The sequence below is a fragment of the Gasterosteus aculeatus genome, chromosome 4, assembly GCF_964276395.1.
Source record: "Gasterosteus aculeatus chromosome 4, fGasAcu3.hap1.1, whole genome shotgun sequence".
Classification (NCBI taxonomy): Eukaryota; Metazoa; Chordata; class Actinopteri; order Perciformes; family Gasterosteidae; genus Gasterosteus; species Gasterosteus aculeatus.
Window position 1 is genome coordinate 18,392,716 of NC_135691.1, and position 22,739 is coordinate 18,415,454.

At 42.2% G+C, this 22,739-nt stretch overlaps 2 protein-coding genes across 2 annotated transcripts; both read left to right on the forward strand.

Moving 5' to 3' along the window:
• Window positions 1–502: 502 nt before the first annotated feature.
• On the forward strand, window positions 503–5,024 carry LOC120817629 (fibrinogen-like protein 1). The gene is made up of 7 exons (XM_040174036.2): window positions 503–717; window positions 1,528–1,696; window positions 1,811–1,970; window positions 2,096–2,184; window positions 2,716–2,804; window positions 3,654–3,841; window positions 3,936–5,024. The coding sequence occupies exons 1-7, from the start codon at window positions 652–654 to the stop codon at window positions 4,132–4,134; spliced, it is 960 nt and encodes a 319-aa protein (XP_040029970.2). The 5' UTR covers window positions 503–651; the 3' UTR covers window positions 4,135–5,024.
• A 1,525-nt stretch (window positions 5,025–6,549) lies between these two features.
• Window positions 6,550–22,571, forward strand: snx25 (sorting nexin 25). The gene is made up of 22 exons (XM_040174035.2): window positions 6,550–6,779; window positions 7,030–7,788; window positions 8,542–8,626; window positions 12,665–12,881; window positions 13,414–13,586; window positions 14,187–14,373; window positions 14,909–14,979; window positions 15,965–16,155; window positions 16,421–16,552; window positions 16,695–16,844; window positions 16,955–17,083; window positions 17,175–17,339; window positions 17,514–17,645; window positions 18,195–18,335; window positions 18,440–18,553; window positions 19,536–19,613; window positions 19,998–20,081; window positions 20,194–20,311; window positions 20,448–20,514; window positions 20,669–20,850; window positions 20,945–21,045; window positions 21,209–22,571. Exons 2-22 carry the CDS (start codon window positions 7,438–7,440, stop codon window positions 21,272–21,274), a joined length of 2,934 nt encoding a protein of 977 aa, XP_040029969.2. The 5' UTR covers window positions 6,550–6,779; window positions 7,030–7,437; the 3' UTR covers window positions 21,275–22,571.
• Window positions 22,572–22,739: the final 168 nt, after the last annotated feature.

Genomic DNA, 22,739 nt, shown 5'->3' on the forward strand with positions numbered 1-22,739 from the left:
TTTCATTATTGCAGTCAGGATCTGACAGTAACTTCCATACACACACCAGCTGCACACTTCAGCAAGGTTTGCTGGATTCCTTTGTGGTCCTCCGAGATGAAATGTCTCCTTCTCAATCTGCCTCTTCCCGCCTTGTTCACAGTAGAAACTGCGGTGGCATTTAGCTGCTTGAGACGTTTATTAGAAATGGCACCGTGCTGCTCATACACAGAATGACAACTCAAGGAGGAGGGGAAGGAGGGATGTTGAGAGTCATTTAATGATGCCTTCAGGGCCTTGTTTCCTCTGATTCAATGTATATGCCTATAGTGGGATATGGTTATTATGATTTTATTTACATTAAATAATATTAATACATCAATGCCACGCCTACATTCTCTGACCTTAACCCTGGTTAATGGAAAAGAATGACATTTTCTCCAAATGCGTCTACTTTTGGCAAGTGATCACCAGTTCTCCAGACACTCCCTGCATATTTCCTATAATTTATGACTGTAGAGAATCAGGCATTTCTTCAGTTCCTCCTCCTCGCACAAGGCTTTGTTTGGCGTGTGTGGGGAACAGTTAAAAACAACAAATCTCGAACAATTAGAAGTCTCCTTCTTGCTTGGCGTCTTATCTTTCAGTTTAGCCGTGGAAACAATAAGAGGAATGGGAGGCTCACGGCTGTTGCTCACGGGAATGCTAGTCATCGCAGCTTGCTCTCAATATCTCTGTGTAAGTACCCTGAAAAGGAGCAGAAATATTTCAATTCTTTGCTATAGATCTTCTGGTGGAGATTTTTATAGTGTCCCTTTACAAATGCACTCGTATTATATGTTTTTATATCTGGATATGTATTAGTGTCCATGATCTTAATGTATGGCAGTTATTGCTGTTGACAACACAAAACATTATGAATTGGAAGTTCCATTGCAGTGAATGGGTGGTTAGATTGCTTTATCTGCTTTTTTTAATTCTCAAGTTGCTGGACTTATTCCAGTGAAAGTGAAAAACATGATGTTACTTTTCAAATTTCCCCTATTTTCCTTGTTTTTTATTGCCATGGGCTAGTTAACCATATCTTAATAGTTAGGTGTGATGAATTTGTGTTTGTCAGAGTGTTGTAATATTTCTACACCTGTGAAAACCACCTTGTAAGTAATGAGTCAGGTCATTTTATCTATTAAAATGAATTGGTAAACATTTTGGCAAATGGACTTATTGGCTTTCTTTCTGCGGGTTAAAAGGGAAATCTATCTGTACACTTCACATGGAGCTTGAATGAGCAGCTGGTTTGCATAGCTTAGCAAGACGACGAGAGCCAGGGTGTAAAAGCAAGCCCGGCAGTGTTTGAAGGAGCAGAAGAGTGTTAGATATTCTTCATTTGCGTCGTCACATGAGATAGCCAATGCAAAGAACCAGCTCTATAAAATCTCCATTTGTATGATCAAACCATATTTACTCTGTTTAAATTTAATCTCAGTGTTGTGGAATGAATATTAGTGAAGGTCATGATGCATAAGAGTAATCCAAATGTGTGCATAGGCATTAAGCAGTTGCAGTGAAGAGGTGGCTCCTTTGCGGGAACAGGAGACACTTCTGAGGGGCCAGCTTCAGAGACAAGAGCTCCTCCTACACATACTGCAACTGCCGAGCCAAGCGGGAAAAGAGGTAACAGCTGGACCTGACCAGAGCCAGAACACCGAGTCCACAGGTCAGGGCCCCGTCCTTTACAAATAAAGTTTGGAAGCTTACAATATCTTGTCTCACATCTCAGAAATGGGGAGCAAATATTTCACCTATTACAGACAGTGTGGTTGTTTTTCAGACTGCTCTGAGATCTTCAGTTCTGGCTCAAAATCAAGCGATTTCTACACAATCAAACCCCATGGCAGCCCTCACCCAGTCAGAGTGTACTGTGATATGAGTGATGGAGGTGGGTGGATCGTACTTCAGAGACGGATTGATGGGAGGGAGAGGTTTAACAGGTGTGTCTGTGATGTCTAATATCTACTGTAAAATAATGCAATCAAATGTGAAGCCTACCTACCTACCCATCATTCTATCTATCTATCTATCTATCTATCTATCTATCTATCTATCTACCTGTCAGGTCGTGGGTAGAGTATAAAGATGGTTTTGGAGACATGGCCGCTGAGTTTTGGCTCGGAAATGACAACCTGCATTACATCACCACACAAGGTCAACACCACTCCAACATTTTTTTTCTGAACTTGTAATGTAAAGGTGTTCCATTCAATATTGCCTCATCAGTTCCTCCCCAGTCAACAGAGCGTTTTAGTATTTTTCAGCTCATTGTTTTAAGTTTCCAAACGCCCTCTTCATTGTTTTCTGTCACTCTCATCTCATTACAACCATCTTTCCAGCAAACACAGATAAGTTGTTTTTGGCAAAACATATATAATAATTTTTTCATTAACCCATTCTTTACTACCTGCTCAACACCAAACAGCAGCCAGATTAAAAAGTCTGATATAGATACATATAGAGCTAGGATAAACTTGAAAAATAGTCATTTTGCAAATACAGAAACATGATTCCAAAAGAAGGCTAATGTTGCTCCGTATATGTTGGGTGTGTAAATGCTCAACCGTTTACTAACACGTTCAGTGTTTTACTGCCCCTAGTGGCCAGAACCTTCCAAATTATTTTTTATGGGGTATTGATTGTTTTAAAAAAAAATCTTCATAAGGCTTTTATTGTCTGTTACAGGGAACTTTTCTCTGCGGATTAACCTGGAAGACTTTGGTGGTTACCAGGGATATGCCGAGTATAAGAACTTCAAAGTGGCAAATGAAAAGGTGGTTGTACTGACTGACCACTGAAATGTTCTGACTATAACCTTTTTGTGGGGGTAAAAACATGACAATATGTATATATACGTGTTTACAAAATGGAGTTTTTTATTTGCTCCATGCAGCGGGCTGAATGAATTGTCTACATTTTGGTAAATTATAGGCTTTATTGCTGTAAATTATATCAAATCTGTAATTTGTCAGGATCTCCGATCGGTTGATGAGAAGGATCCAGCACGTTGATCAATTAAAGTCAAAAAGTTAACGTTTATTTAGAAGAGGAAATGATTACATGAGCAATTCTCCGCAGATATCTGGCTCTAACTATTGCTTGCAAGCAGGAAGTCCAACACACAAGCACGTATTCCAGCGTTCTGTGTAATGGCGTCTCCGAGCAGTAAAAATGCTGAGTTTTTATACACTTGAAGACAGTTCTTAGTGCCAGTTTAGAGAAGCCACAAATCAAGTCGAGATAAGAACTAAGATGAAGGTGAAGCTGAGGGTGACACACAATGCTCCTCTGATCGAAGGTCTGTGAGAACAAGTTAACCCCCTTCCCCAAACACAGCTGCAAACCCTAAATCTTGCTATCTCTACATCTCAGGGTCAACCACTGAGACCTGGCTTTTAGCACAAGACAATCGTTTACAGAATGTTTTTTACCACCACATGCATCTCGCAGATTTCACGACGATATGAATATGAAGCTATAAAGCCAACCGCCGGTTAGCTCAGTTGAACGTGGTATTACACTTAATGGATTTTATTAATTGGCTTAATATATGAATCAGATATCAGTTTGTTATAATATTCTACACAAGTTAAGCCGTTCTCCTCATATAACGCTCTCTACAGGATCACTACCGACTGACCTTTGGAACCTACGTAGGTACAGTTGGAGATGCTCTGTCTGGAAGATATCAGGTTGGTGTGACAGAGTGGGCCAGTCACCAGGGCGTCCAATTCAGCACCTACGATAAGGACAACGACAACTACAAAGGAAACTGCGCGCAGGAAGACAAAGGAGGCTGGTGGTTCAACAAGTACGAGTTCTGTAATATTTGATGAATATTAGATGAAGCAAGATCCTCAAATGTATTATTTACACTAACAATAAATGATGATGTCATTCCCCAGGTGTCACTCAGCCCACCTTAATGGCATGTACTACTCCAATGGGTTCTACAATGGGTTGACGGATGATGGTGTGGTTTGGTACCCATGGAGAGGATGGTGGTACTCCCTGAAGACGAGTGTCATGAAGCTGCGACCTACCAACTACAAAATTGATCCCATCAATGACTCCAACGCTGTTCCTCAGAGACCATCTTCCTAGATCACACAAGAGGGGTTAAACCAGTCGTAGCTTCACTATTTTGGTCTGAAACAGTTGGGAAAACGCATCCCCTATAACATTTTGACGAAGCTCTCCGTGCAGTGTGATGAACTAGAATCTAGGTCCAACGTACTGGGCAGACTGCTTTTACATGTGATACACTTGCCTACTAAATGATGAATGTCTAGGTCTACGATGTACTACATTTAATAGGCACTTGTTTCACATGTAAACTTATTATAATTATTAAAAATAAGGATCTTTGGTGTCATTTTATGAACTTAATAAGAAGTCGGCCAATATTAATCTTCACCTGCATTAAGGTCGTTTCCAGGTATAACACTTCAAATAGGTCATCTTAATGGAATTTTAGGATCCACTTCAAAATTGGCCAGGGACATCTTAAGAGCTTTGTGATAAAAAATATAGTAAAAGCTTTATGTTTCATGGAATGGCATAGTGGCCATTTTGCTGTCATTAACCATCAAATCTGTTCCGAACTTGCCATGCTTGATGACATGAGATGTCAACAAGCCAATCTTCAATCATAGTCATGGTGCCATCGACTGGCAACAGGAAGTCAGCGTTATCTAGCAAACTGCATCCACATTACGTGACATTTACATTATGTTTTCTACACTTGATATAGAGCAACATAGTGGATAAAGGAAGTGGTGGAATATTTGTAATTCATCATTTTCAGCATCACACATTACATGCATGAAAAAAAACTTCCAACTCATACACAAGGTGTCTGATAGTCACAGAGATTCACAACCGCGTCAACGACTGTCCCGCCAGTGTCTTTGATTATTGCTATATCAGTTGCTGTGAAATCATGTTTCAAATTCTAAAAACGCATTAAAATATAACTCTAACTTCTCAGAAACGCTTCCTGTGCCATTTGATTGTGTAAAGGTGGAGTAAATGTAACCAAGACTAACCAAAGATTAAATCGCCCACCTTTCTAAGGCTGATTGAAATGGTACACTTTCAAAATATAATGCAATCTTTAAAGACTTTAGCAGCTCATACAGCAATGTACTTGCAAAAGGAGTCGTGAATCCTTTGGCCTAGTTTAGATACATGAGGAAGTTATAACTTACTACATGTATAGCACGTTGCTTAATGTTATGGTGGAGAAAAGAGAAATCTGAATCAAGCATGTGTGTGCCAGACACAACTGGAATAATTAGACTAAGGAAGCTCTTGTATCAAAAGAATGTAACATAACATGAATGCAATAAAAAAGGTGCACAATGATAGTATTTGTCATACAAATATAAATAATTCCCTGTTGGGTTGTATTCTCTGTGTTACAGCCCGAGTCAAAGAATGTAACAAAACATGACCAGACAAGTTAAAAGTAACAAATAAGAACATTTATTTACAAAGTCACCAAAGGAAATACCAGAACAAAGGTGGTAAGCTTTTGTAGCCATACCAGGCTCAACAGCTGATCAACAGCTTGCAAAAACAGCCAGGAAAAGGAACTCCTCCATCCCTCAGTGGATTGGAGGGCTCATCAGATCTGTATTTCATAACCGGTATCCGAAGAAGAAAACAAGGAATTACTTTATTTTGTCCATTGAGTTATTTGGTTTTCTTGAACGAGGACTACTGTCAATATTACACAGACATAGAGGCATCAAAGAGGCACAGTAATCACACTATCACACTAGACTGTTTTGGTGTGAATTTCCTAGTTTTGATGATAACTATGTCTTCCCTTTTCCCAGTATAATGGGATGATTCAACAGTGGAGGTAAACTATTTAGATGTTGGAATGAACTGTCCCTTTGATGTAACCAGATTTGTTTGCACACTTCATAGATCATAGCATCTCCAAAAGCTCAGACAGAGGCTAGTTATACTGGTCAGATCCTCTAGAATTCTCTCTGTATCACACACAAGTTGTTTAGTGTCTGTACAAATACGAGTATCATGTATACCAGAAGTGCAAAATGACTATCAATCCAGAAATATCAAATATATTCGTTATACCGTTTTAGCTAATGTTGAAAATCGCTGTCATTAATCCATTTTATTAGGAATCCATTTGTTAATGTCAATCAATTAACATAATAATATATTATAATATTAATTATGAATTCCTTAATTGTAGGGTAGAGGCTATCTGGGTTGAATATGGCCGAAATTTAATTTGACAAAAACATTAGATTGTGTTTGCACTTCTTAATTTCCACAGCAATGTAAACCATGTTAGGCTACGAGGATAAAGCAATCGTCAGAGAGACGTGATCCTTTATCTTGGGTACGCTTGATTATAACCTGGGGCTTCCCAGCTGGTTCATCTTTTTCTCCGTGCAAACACAATAACGTTCAAACGAAATGCCTCCGTTCACTCGGGATGTCATGGTACATAAAGCAAGCACACTATTTGTGGTTAACACCAGCACTGATTGGCTGACACCCTTTCACGTTCATAGATCTTGTCAGTCAGCTGGAGTACGAAGAAAATAACAGTTGCTTGATTTTATCTGTCTTGAGATTCTGGACTTTATATATTCAGTCGTTGCGTTTACAATACTTTTAAATCGTCCCTGCAAAGTCCCCGATACGTAATTTTACACAGAGGAAAGCGACAATGTAGTGCTGTTGTCACAAACCCATTACAACGAAAGGTAAGTAAGCTAACATTAGCTGATGTTAAATGGGTTGCCTAGCAAGCATGCTAACTGGCTAGCTGTGAGTATTGCAGTTGGCGTAGCAGTCAAACAAACAGCAGTTTTTTTGCTGTGACTTGTATTTGTATTTGAGGTATTTCGTAGTTTTAAAGCAACGAACGGTAACTTGTATTGCCTTATGTGAGCCTGCTGCTTGCCCGGTTGGTTAGCAACAGTCACTAAGCTACGTACTCTATTTGTCTCCAAGGTGACGGTGGATGGTGCTACGGCTCTAGGGGTTATTTGTCCCATCGCCGCAGGTCCCCACTTTCTAAACCGACTGGCAGCTCCTGTCGCCCATTCCAAGACAACCACCTCCCGCCGGTTACCCCCGCACCGTCGCTCGGAGAACCGTTTTGTGGATGACGGAGCGGGCGGAGCTCCTCGCCGCCTGTGGCCGCCCGGCGGGCCGATGCTAGGGCTCGGGACAACACAACGGCGTGGGTCGGCGGGGAGATGTCAGAGCGGGGATGCCTCGTCTTGCAGACAGTGTTGTAGTCGAGGGTATACACGAGTGTACACAGTATACCTACCAGTCGGACTTGGCGTATAGACTAGCGGACCACATTTCCAGCCTAACTAGTAGTGGCACATATATGGATGGTGGGGTCGCAGCATGCCCACCCCTTCAACCACCACCACACCGCTGGCTGGAAGGAGTAGCAGTGCCGGCGCAGAAGAGGGGCCCATGTCGGCCACCTCCACCTCTGCCATCGGCTCCTCTTTCCGGTTCGTCCCGGCTTTCTGCCTGGGCGTGGTGGCCGCAGTAGTGTTCCAGCTGGCATGGGGAGGCCTGACCCTCACCTCGTTCTTCTTGAAGTTGTTCATCTACGTCTCGTTCGCCCTGCTCTGCTTCCTGGCGGGGAGTTTTGTGCTGCTGGTCCGTAAGAGTCCTCTCAAAGTCAGCTGCTTCGACAGAAACCGGAGGCACTCGGCTGTGCGCCAGGAGTTCTTCATCAAGCTGATGGTAAGATCCTAGTTCAATCTATTAATCACACACGGTTGGCATAACGTGTGTGTGTGTGTGTGTGTGTGTGTGTGTGTGTGTGTGCTTTAAGAGCACCATGTGATGTGTCATCTGCATCACACTGTGAATTATAACCAACTGCGGTGGAGTCCACTGATAGAAAGGGAACTGGATAATTCTACTACACATATTAAAGGCACTTCTCCCACTTCTTCAGCGCCTACAACATGTTGAACAGACGCATCTGCATTCCATATTTTTTTCTAACTCTCCTCTCCTGTTGCTCCTCTGCCACCCACAATTACCCCCCTGCCCCCCATTTCCCAGCTTCCCACTCCCTCTCATCATCTTCCGGGATTCCTTGCTTTGTTGTTCATTGGTAGATAAGGTGGAGTCATAGTGCTGGACTTAGGCACACACACAAAAGAAAATCACGCATGCACAGATACAGGAAAGTACATTGTGACCCTGATCTCTCCTCTAATGGGCAGCCGCATCCCAGTGCCTGCCTTTCAGCGGAGGGGGTTCTGTGTGCTCGCTGCTGTGCGCTGATGATTTATTGATGTTGACAGCGGAGGAGTATTGTCACAAGCATTAATCTGGTCGACATGTTGTGTAAACTGTGAAAGGTTTGGGCTGTATTTGAGGCTTATTAAACCTAGCAATCTTTTCCCTTCCTCCTCCCAATATTTTCTGATTTTGACGCCGTCGTCACCATCTGGGTATTGATCTCTTAACGCACTTGTTTTTCAGGCCCGTTTTTTGGTTCCAGTTCAGGAGTCCAGCCAGAGCAGGAGGGTGGTGGTGTCTCACAATGTGGACAAAGCTCTGAAGGAAGGTAAGGTCGCTGCTGCTTAGGAGATTTTCTGATGGGCTTTATGATCGTGTCGTGTCCACGTCCTTTTGGTCAGCACAACAGGTTCAGATCCTCGCATGTTCTACCTCAAAAAGCATGTTCTGTCCAATTATCATCATGTAAATAACCATACCAGAGTATGATTCCATTACAACATCCAACTAGGTTTTGCTTATAATTCCACAATGATTTTCTTTAATTTAACAAATCTGTGACTTCTAGTAATGCTGTGCCACTTTGACAGTGTAACACGTCCCTCACAAATCAGTCTCCATTTCCATGACTCTGATTCTGATGGAAACACTCACATCTTCTGCTTTTAACAAAAAAACAACAACTGCTGACTGCTGAGGTCTGTTCCTGTCAGTCACCATTTCCCCTGCCACTCATAGAGGATTACAACAGTGCAACATCCTGGTCATTACATCCACACGCCCACACACGCACACAATGTCTGGCTGCGGAGTAACAGATGGCTCCAGGATTTACACCGAGCTTGTTGTGGGGCTTGTAGTATGGTACTAGTTTACGAGGACACTATTATGTTGTCAGTCGAGACCTGCTGAGTTAATTATTTTGATTCTGTATTGTTTTTTTTGCTTGTATTAAATTCAAGCTCCCCAATTTATTAGCCCCGGCCTCCTAGAGATGCTGTGATTTGTATGCGAGTATGAGTTCACATCAGTATAAACTATGTTTTTCCTGCTTAAAAATTGTTTCCAAAGTAAAACGGATGGCCCTTGATGGTGTTGGAATATTTTTTCTTGGTAATTATTTCTGATTATTTGGACTGAAATGGAGATGATGTAATGTACACCAAAATTGAAGCAAATCTTCGCAGCGCTTTATCCGAGTGAGTTCACGGTTTGTGGTTAATTTCCGTCATTCGCACATTTGCTTCGTCGTGTTTGGGTTCATAACATCATCATGAATTTTACCAACTCCTCCAGGAAGTACTTCTAGATGACTGCGCCTTCCAGCGCTACTTCAAGCTAGCTAGTAGCCAGTTTGATGACCTGTTGGGTCGGATCGGTGCCAGGATCTCTCTGTCGGAGACCAACTAACCTACAGGCGTTCCATCTTTATCTGTGTTGTGAGTGGCAGTTTAAGAAATATTTCATGATTGAGGCGAGTTTTTCGCTCTGTGCCGTTCGCTTTAATGCCGTCTTTTGCGTCCCCTGTTTTTGGTTATTTGCAACCATTCCAGTCTGCATTGACATTGCATGTAATCTCGTCGCCTAAAAAAGTACTTCCCTTTTGATGTGAATGCAGCATAACTACTATCAAAGCACCTGATGGGCCTGTGTGTCCATTAGGGCTGCGACTAAAGATTATTTTTGCAATTGACTAATCTAACGATTATTTACCATAGTGTAGGAGTGTAGAAACAAAGAGGCAAGAATTCCTTTTGGCTACAACGTGTGGCCGTTTGTTTCCATCCAATAACATCTCTCACACATTCTCTTTTTACCCCCCATGTCACCAGGGTTACGCCCTTTTCTGTTGAAGGGCCCTGTGAATTCAGTCCTTTTAAAATGATGACAAATTAAAATGATGACTCAACATGTTGGATTTAAGTTATTACAAATGTAATCATCATAATACATACATTGAACAGTAATATAATATGTGAATGCAAATATGCGTTTAAAAGTAACTCAAAATAGCAAAAAAGTATTTACAAGGGATGAACATGTATAACAGGGGTCTCAAACTCCGGGCCGACCGACTTTGGCCCACCCCCTTGTCGATCGTACCGTCGCCGCCGCAACACCCGCCGCCGTGATTTGAGTTTGAGACCCCTAATGTAGAGGATGCCCTCTGTCCAGACTCCGTCCATCTGAGGGTGCACGCGCCTCTCTGAAGGACAAACTCGTGCACGCACCACAGTTTCTATTCTCACGTTGTCTGCTTGAGTATCATAGTTTGTACTATGCTAAAGTAGATCTCTTGTAATTGTGTTGATATGGAATGATTTTTTTTATTTTTTATGGAGTGCTAAGTGGAGGTTAACGTTAACTATTCAGAACGAACGAAAAGACAAGCTACGATATTTAACCGAACTGAAACTGCGTTAGAAGCATCCTCCACGAGACCTTCTTTTTTCCAACACGCCAGTGTAAACCTTACGATAAGTTAACAAGGCTAACGTTACTTTTGTTAACTAAACTTACCCATGAGGAGAAGACGTGGTGGCTCCAGCACGCTCACGTTTTAAATGTTCCTGCGTTGCCGTCGTGCTGCTGTGAAACAAACTCTGTTCTGCAGGAGCTGGGTTGCAATGTTTGGTTCGCTGATGAAATAAGCCTAGTTTATGCTTCTGCGTTTTCAGAGCGACGCAAGAGCCCGTTGCGTGTCCCTTGCGTGCCTTTTCTTGCGTCCCTGCGTGTGTCTACCCATTTTTCTCGAAAGCGACTCAAGCCTCCCGCAGCGCACATTGGTCTGGAGTCTCACATTTCCGCTTTTATAGCACAATACCGCCATTATTAAAACAAAGAATGTTTATGAGAGAACGGTTCAGATTGAAGAGCTTCTGTCAGAAGAAATGCGTAAATGTGACCGCTTATACAAGCCGTCATTGGCGGACTATAAGGACCCGCGGATGGCCTCTGATTCATGGAGGGAGATCTCCGCAAACGCCGGTTTGCCGGTCTAGGGGAACAAAGTTGTGGAGGAAAATACGGGACAAATGTGTCTGCGATGAAAAGCAGCAGTGTCGATGCACGGGGCAATAAAGTCTATGATGAATAAATAAACCAACCAACGACTTCCACAAACAAAGACGTGACTCTCTCGGTCGTCTTCAACAGAAACACGTTACTCCACCTGTTGTTCTGGCGGTGAATTGCTCTGCAACACACGCAAGACTTTTAGAACCATGAATTGAAATGAGTGCGTCGACGCAGACGCAGAAGCATGCGCCAGCCTTTACTCATAGACCTTTTTGTCTCTCCCACATTCAACTTGATAGACTTCTTCTTTTCTTTGGTGCATGTAGAAAATGGAAGCGATAGCGCCCCCAGCACTTCCTGTAGTGCATTAGAATGCCGGATGAAAAAGGCCGGTGGCTCCTAATCATTTTATAATATACGGCGCGTCGACTATAAAAATCAATGATTTTTCATAATCGACGTCGTCGACTAATCATTGCAGCTAGTGTCCATCTGTCTGTTCTCTGTATCTGGAGAAAAGATCATAAGTCCAGCTCACACACACAGATGAATACATTCTCAGATACAGGCAACAAGGTCACCGGGTCACCTAAGCTGCCTGTCTTTGGACTCTGAGAGGAAGGAAAAGTACCTACATAAGAGAATTTGAGTATGGTAGATGTGAAAAAAGCCCCAATATTCCAGTTTGTGTGTAAACGGGACGGTCTTGACGGATCACATTTATGTGTCACATCATTTAACTCCCCCTGGACTTGTTAGAAGTGCGTCCTTCACGTCCACTCTTTGGCTGTCCATGTTGAGAATGTTAAAGTCCCTTCCAGTTAAAATTCTGAAACACATTTTGTTTGCTTAAAAGATTAAAAAAAGGAAGTATTGATTTAATTTTAGATTTTTCATATATATTTTACGGGGCTGCCATTCTCCTTCAAATCAGAATTCATTACATCAGTATGGAGTTATTACTGCAATGTTGATTTAAGATTCCATATTAGAAATTCCTCTTTAATGCAAAATGAAATGCAATGTTTACTCTGTCTGCACAATCCTACCAACTTAAAATGTTAGAGGTTGTTTCGAGGTTGTTTCATTCTTTTTAAACAACTTATATTATACAGGACATATCTTATGCTACGTCTCATCAATATAGGTATATGTAACAGAAACAAAGATTATACAAAAGTGTGTGTGTGCCTTGTGTGGGTCGTTCAAGGGTCCTGCGAGATTAGAGCATTTGCAATAAAAAATCTTTTAAACATCTGAAAATAATATATGTCTTTCTTCAACGGAGAATATGAATATCAAGAAATATTGTGTGACTCTTTGTATTCATCTTCTCTGTGTCTCTCAGTGTTTGACTACGCCTACAGGGACTACATCCTGTCCTGGTACATCCCTTTGAGTCATGACGAGGGCCAGTTGTACTCCATGCTGTCGGAGGACTGGTGGCAGATGATTGGGCAGCTGCGATCCAGGCTCGCCGACATCGACCTTGTCAACGTGGTGTGTTATGACACCATAAGAATCCTACACACACACTTCACTGACCTCAAGGCTGCATCTGCAAGGTACACGCCCGCATGCGCACACACACACACCCCAAGCACAGCCACATAAGATTACCATACGTTTTTCCTTCTTTATGCTTAGCCAATGCTCGGGTGTCCACCGTGTTCGGTAGAGAAATGTGTTTGGCACCCCGGTTGTTTAATGAACATGATATTTGCAATATTATTTGAAATGATTGCAATAAATACTGTAAAAATCCATTGCACTTGCTTCCTCCTTCCCCAATACCGTCTGCCAGGTACGCTTCCAGACACGGGCGATTCACTCATTATCTGGTCCATTATCCCGGCGTTAGTTCTGATGCGATAGTACCGCAGAGAAGTCCGACCTCCCTTATCTTTACTTTAGGAGCAATGTAGCAGCAGCGCGTCTTGCTCGGTCGCGCTCTGGAAGCAAACACCTTGGGGTTGTAACGCCGCTGAAGACCGAATGAGGAGGAGCAGTTGCTGTGTTGATGAAGTACAATGTTATATTCCTCATCTGACATCTAGCTCTGCAAGGATAACACTCTGTCTTTTGTGTTTACACCAGACTAGAAGAGTGCACCCGACCGTTTCCTCTCCATTCCTGTTTGGTCAGTCCGGAGTCTGAGCTGGCCTTCCTCCGCTGCGTTGCCCGAATACTCTTGCTATGTCTTCTACCGCAAAAGGATGCCAAGTCACATACACTACGCTGCTGCCTCACAGAAGTCATCACTACCAAAGGTGCTGCGCGTCATACTCCATGTATTTGGGTCAGCTAGTGAATACATATACTCCAAAGTCCGATATCCTTTTGTTGTATGTATGTAAATGTCATACTTTAATGAATGTCTGTTAGGCTTCTTTCCTCACGTATAGTGGGATTGTGTCCGCTACGTAAGTAATAGAACTTGACTATGGCCCAGCTTCATTGATATATGTACATTCCAATTAACCATGTCAGAGAGCCAAAATACCACTGCTGTGGAAGTGGAAACCCTATATTGACTTTAACCAGCACTGTTAATGTCATTAAGTCCTGCCGTTTGCCTGCTGTGAAGCGTATGTGATGCAATAAGGGGACTATTGGTTTTACATAACACGAGGGGGAAGGCATTATTTGTATAGCTGCCCTTTGACTGCTTGTAGTTTTGGCAGGTAGAAAGATGCATTGGTTTGTACAAAGGGAATCACGACCTTGTTGAAATAAGTTACATATGCAGCTAGAAATGTGCACCGGGATGGAGTTTAGAGATTTTGTGATTGAACAAATACAGCCAGTCCCGTAAAAGGCGTAGTCAAACTGTCATTCCATTCATATACATACATTTCTATTTGCTGCAGTGTTGAAACCTTTGGTGGAAGTGCTGAGCGACCCAGACTCTATAAACAGGATGCTGCTGTCTCAACTGGAGCAGAGGGAGCAGCAGGCTGAGCAGCAGAAGAAAGCCTACACCTACGCTGCCTCCTACGAAGACTTCGTCAAACTGATATCAACTTCTGCCGATGTCAATTTCCTCAAACAACTCAGGCATGAACAGGACACAGACATGCCTTATAAGCCTGAGCGTCTAATAAGGACAGGACAGGGACTACTTTAAAAGAACCCTACTCTACCCACCAATGTACATAGATATATTTTTTGTGGCATATAAATACACATATATTTATTCATTTATATAACATTCACACCAGACAGTGTTAATCACCAGTCTGTTCTATGCTGTGGAGTTGCCATAGGAACAGACAGTGTCTCTTTGGTGATAGACCAGATCTAAATGCGACGGGACACAGTACGGTTCAACTGTCTTGTTAAGTTTGAGAAGTAATACTGAAGTGTTTCTGATAGATTTATAATCATCTCAAATACGTAAACATAGACTGAATGACCTCCAGTGTTTACATTCTGTACTAATATGTTGTATATTTCCACCATGGAAGATCGTCTTTGTTCCGCATCGTAGCATATTTATATCTCATTTACTCTGCTAGTGTTTGGCTATTTTTATTTGATCTATCGCTTCCAACAGCAGATTGACGTTTTGCCTCTATGCTTCTCTTGGTAGGTATCAGATAGTGGTGGAGATCATTCATGCCACCACCATCAGCAGCCTCCCTCAGCTCAAGAAGCAGAAAGGTACAGAAACTTTAACTACTAAATTTAAAGCTTGGTTTGCCGTGTTCTGCTGGCGTTTGTGGCGTCATTTCTGTGAGGGACTATGTGGTTTTCTTTGCAGACTTGTCGGTCTGTGAAGTCCTTTTGAGATGACAATGCTAGTCTAGCAATGTTTTTAGGATATTCCACCATTGAATCAAGCTTTCACTATCTGAAGGGACTGTGTATTTGCATTTTTAGAGCTTTCTCACTTAAATGCCCTTTTTGACACTTGAATCCTGATACGCGGTACGATTAGTATTTATAATATAATATACCGTGTTAAGATGTATTAATTTTAGTGAACACAACAGTACAGCTTTGCACGTCTCTTGTTGCTGCTGCTGCTCTGATAGTCCAAAGCAGGGAGCCGGGTGGTCTGGTCAGACGTGTGAGTTGTGCCAATCAGTGGCCAGATAAACAGAGTTCTTCAATGTTCAAAAATGTTGTTTTTCACTTACAGAATAACTGGTTTTGCTTTAGTTTCAATGCTTTTCAGTATTACAAAATGACCTCCTGTGATACCTCAGTTACATATTTCATGTTTTCTTACAGTTTATTTTTATATACCGTAAGACAGTCAGCTAAATTTGGTAACCGAGACAAAAGGTAGACGGATTACTGATCAACTCACTTAAACCAGTTACAGTAGAACTGATTATATTTGTCCATAAAGACATTTCCTAATGTTCACTGTGTTTTCTTTATTTTTACAACACACAAAGTTGTAAACCCTTCACATTTCACACACACATGCATACACATATAATAGTATCAGATGTCGGATCAACATGTTTGGCGCTTTGTTTCCATTAGCCACTATAGTTTCCTGAAAGAATCTATTCGTAACTTGAAGTTAGTGACGTGGAGCAGCCTGATCTTCGTGATTCTGTGGCTGCACCTTAGGGAACTGTGTCACTCTGTTACCTTCCCTTTGACCCCCTGCTGTGCTGTCCCTCTCTTTTAGAGCGAAAAGGAAAAGAGTCAGCAGCCATGAAGGCAGACCTGCTGAGGGCCAGAGATATGAAACGATACATCAATCAGCTGACTGTTGCTAAGAAACAATGTGAGAAAAGAATCCGCCTGCTTGGCGGACAGAACTATGAGAACAGCGAGGAAGGAGGGGCTGATGACAGCGATGAGCCTCACAGTCAGAAGGTAAGGCTTGTACGAGGCTGACTGGTTGCTGAACAATTGAATATGTGAACATTGTTGGTTTATGACACTATATCAGCTATTAAGAACGGTCCGGATAATATATTCCTGCAATTTACGCCATAACAATGTAGTTTGAAAAAGAGCACTTCTCGTACTGTGAGATGAAAATCTGTATTCTTGATTTTGGTATTGGCTGTCAGAAAATCTAAACGTGCTCCACATGGCTGAAGTTTGGTTATTTTTTCTCTCTCCTCCCCACATCCAGATTCTCCAGTTTGATGACATCCTGTGTAATCCATGTTACCGGGAGCATTTCCGACTTTACATGGAGAGAGTTGATAAGAGAGCTCTGATAAGCTTCTGGGAACTAGTGGAAACACTGAAAACTGCCAACAAGGTGAGTCCAGTAGGGTTTATCCTAAGCCTGCTAATGCTTTATGGTGGTACAGGCGGTAGTGGTGTAGTAGTGAGCGCGGTATAGTAAAACACATTAATATGACAAGTAACTGCCTATGCGTTTGTTTATGCGTGCACAACAGAATGAAGTGCCCCAAATCGTTGGAGAAATCTACCAAAAGTTCTTTGTGGAGAGCAGGGAGATTCCAGTGGAGAGGTTTCTCCTGAAGGAGATCCAACAGAGTCTGGTGGGGAATAGGGGAACACAAGTCTTTGTCAGACTACAAGAACAGGTACGGGCTGCTTTTATACAAACTGTTGCTCATGGCTTCGCTTTATCAACGGTCCACAGTGGGAATATGTTTTAAAAGGAGGCATTCCTGCTGCTCTTTACATCCTCCAGGTGGCTGAGCAGATGAGAGAGCGTTACTACCCCTCCTTCCTAGTTTCAGACCACTATGATGGGCTGATCAGGCGAGACGAGCAGTGTAGCCAATCACTGTCCAGCGTGGAGGAAAAGGAGGAAGAAGGGGTCAGACATGAATACAGTTGTCAAAGGGTTGAACGTTTAAAAGTCAATACCTGAGCTATTACACGTTGATGACTATACATGTATTCTGCAGTGCCAGGGTCTAGATGCAGGAGAGGAGGTGTGCGACGAAGGCAGTAAAAGAATTAATGAGCAGGCCAGCTACGCCGCTACCAAACTCCGACAACTCTACGACAAACTGGAGTACAAGCGGCAGGCGCTGGGCTCGATCCAGAATGCACCCAAGCCAGACAAAAAGGTACCGCAAAACGAGCAGAACTGACAAAAAAAACATTGTAATTCTCTCTGGAAGCTCCCAGCCGAACACCATGCTTAAACACCCGTGTGCCTGAGCGTTTGTATACATAAAGTCGCTTTCAGTTAATCGTGATTTGCATGCTGGTTCAAATCTGCGTCTTCCGTGTGTCCGTAGATTGTGAGCAAACTAAAAGAGGAGATCGGAGCCATGGAGAAGGAACACGGTGAACTGCAGCAGCATATCACCAGGACTGACTGGTGGTGTGAAAACCTGGGCCACTGGAGGGCGACCATCACTTCTGCTGAGGTAGATTTTTGTGTGCAATCTTGTCTTTTATCACCAACAATATATGGCCGACTCAAGAAACAAGCGAGCCATTCGCTTCACTACAGCACAAGGGGCTCCAATCGGGGTTCTTTTTGTGGCATATACAGTTGAGTAATTGCATGGAACACTTTTCAATTATGATTTGGGCCACTTACAAATGTGATCCTAAGTCAGTAGCAGGTCAGTGTTTTTTAAGCACATTCTAAACCAACATATGTCCATGCTGACTTAGTGAAAGTAATTCACTGGTTTCCACTACTATGTTAACTTCTAAATTCAGCCATAAACATGTACTTCAATGGCCTCCATGTTTCTTTTTTGGGCATGTGGGTCAGCTCAGGAACTTTATAAAAATGGATAAAAATAAAATAAAAATGGAATCTAGTATTAGCCATATTTACAGAAAAAAAACATAATACAAATGTAATAAAGACACCACTGTAGTACTCTGAAGACCTTCCTTTCCACTTTATGTCCACATGCAAAGAGTGGAATGTATACGTTTCATTCAGATGTTTTTGTGTCTAGGCTACAGAGGAGGGAGGCGAGACAGTTGCTTGTTACAGTGTGTGTGTGAGCCTGGTAGAAGGAGAGGAGACGACCAACAGTCGCTGGAGCGTCCAAAGGAAACTCACAGAATTCCAGATGTTGCATCGCAAACTCACCGAGGTAAACACAGTACCAAAAAATATATATATATTATACACACATAAAAAATCCACCATATGGATATATTTAACCTTTAAGTGCTTGGGGTTTTCTTCTCTCCACAGTGTTTCCCATCCCTGAAGAAGCTCCAGTTACCATCGCTCAGCAAACTTCCCTTCAAATCCATTGACCAGAAGTTCTTAGACAAGAGTAAAACTCAGCTCAATGCCTTTCTCCAGGTAAAGAACTTTCTTCAGGGTGATGTTCCACTTGTACAGAAATAGGATGGCAGGAATCCTTTTATTTGTTTATAATCTAACAACAGTGAGATGGCTAACTGAACACTTGCACTCCTCTTAATAACACCGAACTTCTCTAGCTAACTTGACTAGCTCCCAAGCCCAGACCAGAGGAACAGCCGGCTCCCCTGTCCTCCACCAATTACCGGCCGCCCCCTGCCCAGCACGCACACTGCCTCCTCATGATTGGTTTGGAGAGAAAGGGAGGATGCGACAAAACACCATTTTGTCTTACGAAAAAAAAAAAGTGAATTATTATTCACATTATGAATAAATGATTTTTAGCTCTTGACATAAAACAAACCAAATTAAAACACAGAAGAGCAGATATCTGTGGTTACTGGAGGGTGCTTCGGCAGTGACAAAGGAGTGGAAAGGAACGAGTGGAAAGGTTGTGAAATAGAAATGACAGTTTGTTTAAAATAATATATATTTGTGAAACACTGGGGCGGCACGGTGGCGTGGTGGTTAGCACTGTCGCCTCACAGCAAGAAGGTCCTGGGTTCGATTCCGCCCAGTGGCCTTTCTGTGTGGAGTCTGCATGTTCTCCCCGTGTCTGCGTGGGTTCTCTCCGGGTTCTCCGGCTTCCTCCCACAGTCCAAAGACATGCTCTGGGGATCAGGTCAATTGGGGACTTTAAATTGCCCGTAGTTGTGTGAATGTGAGTGTGAATGGTTGTGTGTCTCTGTGTTGCCCTGCGATTGGCTGGCGACCAATCCAGGGTGTACCCTGTCTATCGCCCGAAGTTGGCTGGGATGGACTCCAGCCCCCCCGCGACCCTGTGTGCAGGATAAGCGGTCTGACAATGGATGGATGGATGGATGTGAAACACTGCACTGGAGAAAAACCTCCAGCTCACTCTGCCTCTTCTACTTTATGACGCCAGCTAAATAATGTTTGTGATGACACTCTGTCTGTGTAGCGTCTGCTGACAGATGAACGATCGTGCCAGTCGGAGGCTCTCTATGCGTTCCTCAGCCCGTCTCCGGAGTACCTCAAGGTAACCAATTTGTCATACTTTCCTTTCAAATAAGTCCGGGGACTATTCATTCAAACAAGTATGATATATATATATATATATATATTATATTCATTAAAGTTCTTTGTTCACTCAGGTGGGATTTAGTGGTTGAGGTTTCAAAATTCCTTCCAGTATGTTCCAGATAAATTAGAAAATGTACAGCAGCAGCTAAGAACTTGTGCTGTTTTTAATTCAATCCCTGATGACGCTGTACAAGATTTTTTTTTTTCTTTTTGCAAACTCTCCTGATAATTACAGGTCCGGTTCACTTCTTTGGAGAAATCCTGTTGTATTTGCCATCTATTTTAGTCCTCCTAGACCATCGGTTATAATTCTATGCAATATCTTGTTCAATGCTTGAAGGTGATGTCAATCCAGAAGAAATCGTCTTTCTCTCTGGCCTCCTTCCTGGAGAAGCTACCTGGAGACTTCTTCTCCCACACCGAGGTACTCGATCACATGCCACCTTTTAGAGAAAAACTAACTTGTGAAACGTGCTTACACAGCTCACACTCAGCATATGTGCGTGTTTGTTGTGTGCGTCGTTCAAAATCTGTAGGAGGAGGCTGACGACGACAGCGACCTATCGGACTACGGCGACGAGGTAGACGGGAGGAGAGACGCGCTGGCCGAGCCCTGTTTCATGCTCATAGGGGAGATATTCGAACTCCGAGGAAGTGAGTGTTGCACCGTGTGTCTGTTCTATTTGAATAGCTATGTAGATGTAACACAAAGTTAAACCCTAGTGTGTCCTGTTTGAGGTGGAGTTAGTAATATCCAGTCCTCCTGTGATCTGTTTCGTTCTCTCTCCAGTGTTTAAGTGGGTGAGGAGGACCCTAATTGCACTAGTCCAGGTGACATTTGGACGAACCATCAACAAGTATGTTTGGAGCAAGTTGGCATTTTTATAATTCATTTTACCTTTCAATGATAAAGTATATTGCTGAATGGTCTTATTGGACCTATTTGCATAAAAAAACTAGCCCAACGGCTTTTCGCCTTGAGGCTAACATCTCTTCTAATCTTTATCCTAGACAGATCCGGGACACCGTAAACTGGATCTTTTGCGAACAGATGTCGGTTTGTTACATCAATGTGTTCAAGGACACCTTCTGGCCCAACGGGAAGTTGGCACCTCACGTCAAGGTCCGAACTGACAGCGAACGCAGTGAAACTAAGGAACGGGCTCAACAGAAACTACTTGACAATATCCCAGGTAGACACAAGACACATATTTATCTTCTAGATTTTGGACTTATGAACACGACTCACCTCTTTGCTTTGTTTCAATATTCTATTTTTTCTATTAGATGCACTGGCAAATCTAGTTGGCCAGCAGAATGCCCGCTATGGAATCATCAAGATCTTTAACGCCCTGCAGGAAGCTAGTGCCAACAAACATCTTCTCTATGTAAGAATGATAAATATGTCAAACGATGGTTAGTCCTTTAAAATATATATATATATATATATATATATATATTTTAAAGGACTAACATCGTATAATATATATATATATATATATATATAATCTAGCTGCAGAACAAATAATTTTCTCTTGCTGTCTCCATTAGGTGTTGATGGAAATGTTACTCAAGGAAGTGTGCCCTGAACTCAGCGCGGAAGTGGACAACATCTGAACACGCGCACATACCCACACACACACTTGCAACACAAACAGAGTCTTTGGATCTAAGGCCTTTCTTTAGCTGACCAATCATAAACTACCAGACAGACAATGGCCTTTTGGTTTAACCTCCTGCAGAGAGCAGGGGTGTTGGTCACGGCTGAGACACACGCTCTGATTTGTGGAAGTAGAACGTTGCGGTGAAATGATGAAAAAGCCGAGCGGACCAAGTCAACCCGAAGGGGATGAGGTTTTTACTTTGTTGTGGCACAGATCTAAACTCGTCCGTGAGAATGGGGAGGAACCACGTGGAGTCTGACGAGACGGAACACAGCCTGAGAGTCAACATTCACACAAGATCAAACTGTTTTTTGTCATTTAAATGGGCCATGTTGGCATTGTTTTTCTTTTCTTATTTTGTTAGCACTGTAACATCAGATGTGTCCCACAACAAATCTGTATTCCTGTGTAAATCACGCTGGTCACTAGGCTACAAAGAGGAGTCACAACTAGTGATAGTAAACAGCATGATTGTGTGGTCCCCAGCTGTTTAACCTCGATGAAACACAGCAAAGAAAGTCCAGGTACCGTTTTTTGTCGCGCTCTGAAGGCAACCCAGGGCGTTATTGTCCAAGGACCTCTGAACATTCCTCCTACAAACAACCTGAGCAGCACTTATGTTCTGTGATTCTTGTTAAGGCTTATTAATGTGCAATATAATGTCATGTAAAAGTCATTGTGATGATTTTATTTATGATTATTATTGATAGATTTTATTTTTACCAAAAATTGTTTAGAAAGCGTTTATATAAGCAATAAATTGCAAAAAAAATGAATGCGACATTTTTGATTTTCTTTAACTTGTCCTTGGAACTGAATTAAATGAACCAGTGTGTGTAAGCAGATGTACCAAAGGATCAGCATAATCCATATTTGAATTGAAACATATTTTGACATAGATCAGCATTTTCCTCACAAAATTACAGCTGTAGTGCAACAATGATTTTGGTCATGCCACACTTTCAACACTTCAGCTTTTGACTAATACTCTCAATAATACATATTCTGCAGAATACGAACGATTTCTCAGTATTACTGCTTTACGGTCTGGTGGTTAAACACTGAATTTGAATTAATTATTTAATATTCTTTCCAATAATATTTCACAATAATTAATCAAAAGAACAGTCAACAATAGGCACATTGTATGACGTTATTGAATAGTGTTGCAATAAATATTCTAAAAAATGGATCTTAATAAATCGAAAGCGGTCCGTGTACGTTTTGAACAAAACATGGATGGCAAACAATGAACCTCATTTCTGATCATTTTCTGTATACTCAGGCAATTGTGTAACCAGCTGTGACACATCGTTACAATTCATTCTATTATGTTCAGCCCAAAGACTAAATTACAAATACACATGCGACATCCCCTGAGGCAAAACCCTTCCATCGGCACACGAAAAATTACCCCA

Coding starts and splice junctions, on each gene's coding strand:
- LOC120817629 (XM_040174036.2), top strand. CDS start 652: ATGGGAGGCTCACGGCTGTTGCTCACGGGAATGCTAGTCATCGCAGCT. Junction 2,185..2,715: donor GCATTACATCACCACACAAG/GTCAACACCACT, acceptor TGTCTGTTACAG/GGAACTTTTCTCTGCGGATT. Junction 2,805..3,653: donor TCAAAGTGGCAAATGAAAAG/GTGGTTGTACTG, acceptor CGCTCTCTACAG/GATCACTACCGACTGACCTT.
- snx25 (XM_040174035.2), top strand. CDS start 7,438: ATGCCCACCCCTTCAACCACCACCACACCGCTGGCTGGAAGGAGTAGC. Junction 7,789..8,541: donor AGTTCTTCATCAAGCTGATG/GTAAGATCCTAG, acceptor CTTGTTTTTCAG/GCCCGTTTTTTGGTTCCAGT. Junction 14,980..15,964: donor TCAGCTCAAGAAGCAGAAAG/GTACAGAAACTT, acceptor CCTCTCTTTTAG/AGCGAAAAGGAAAAGAGTCA.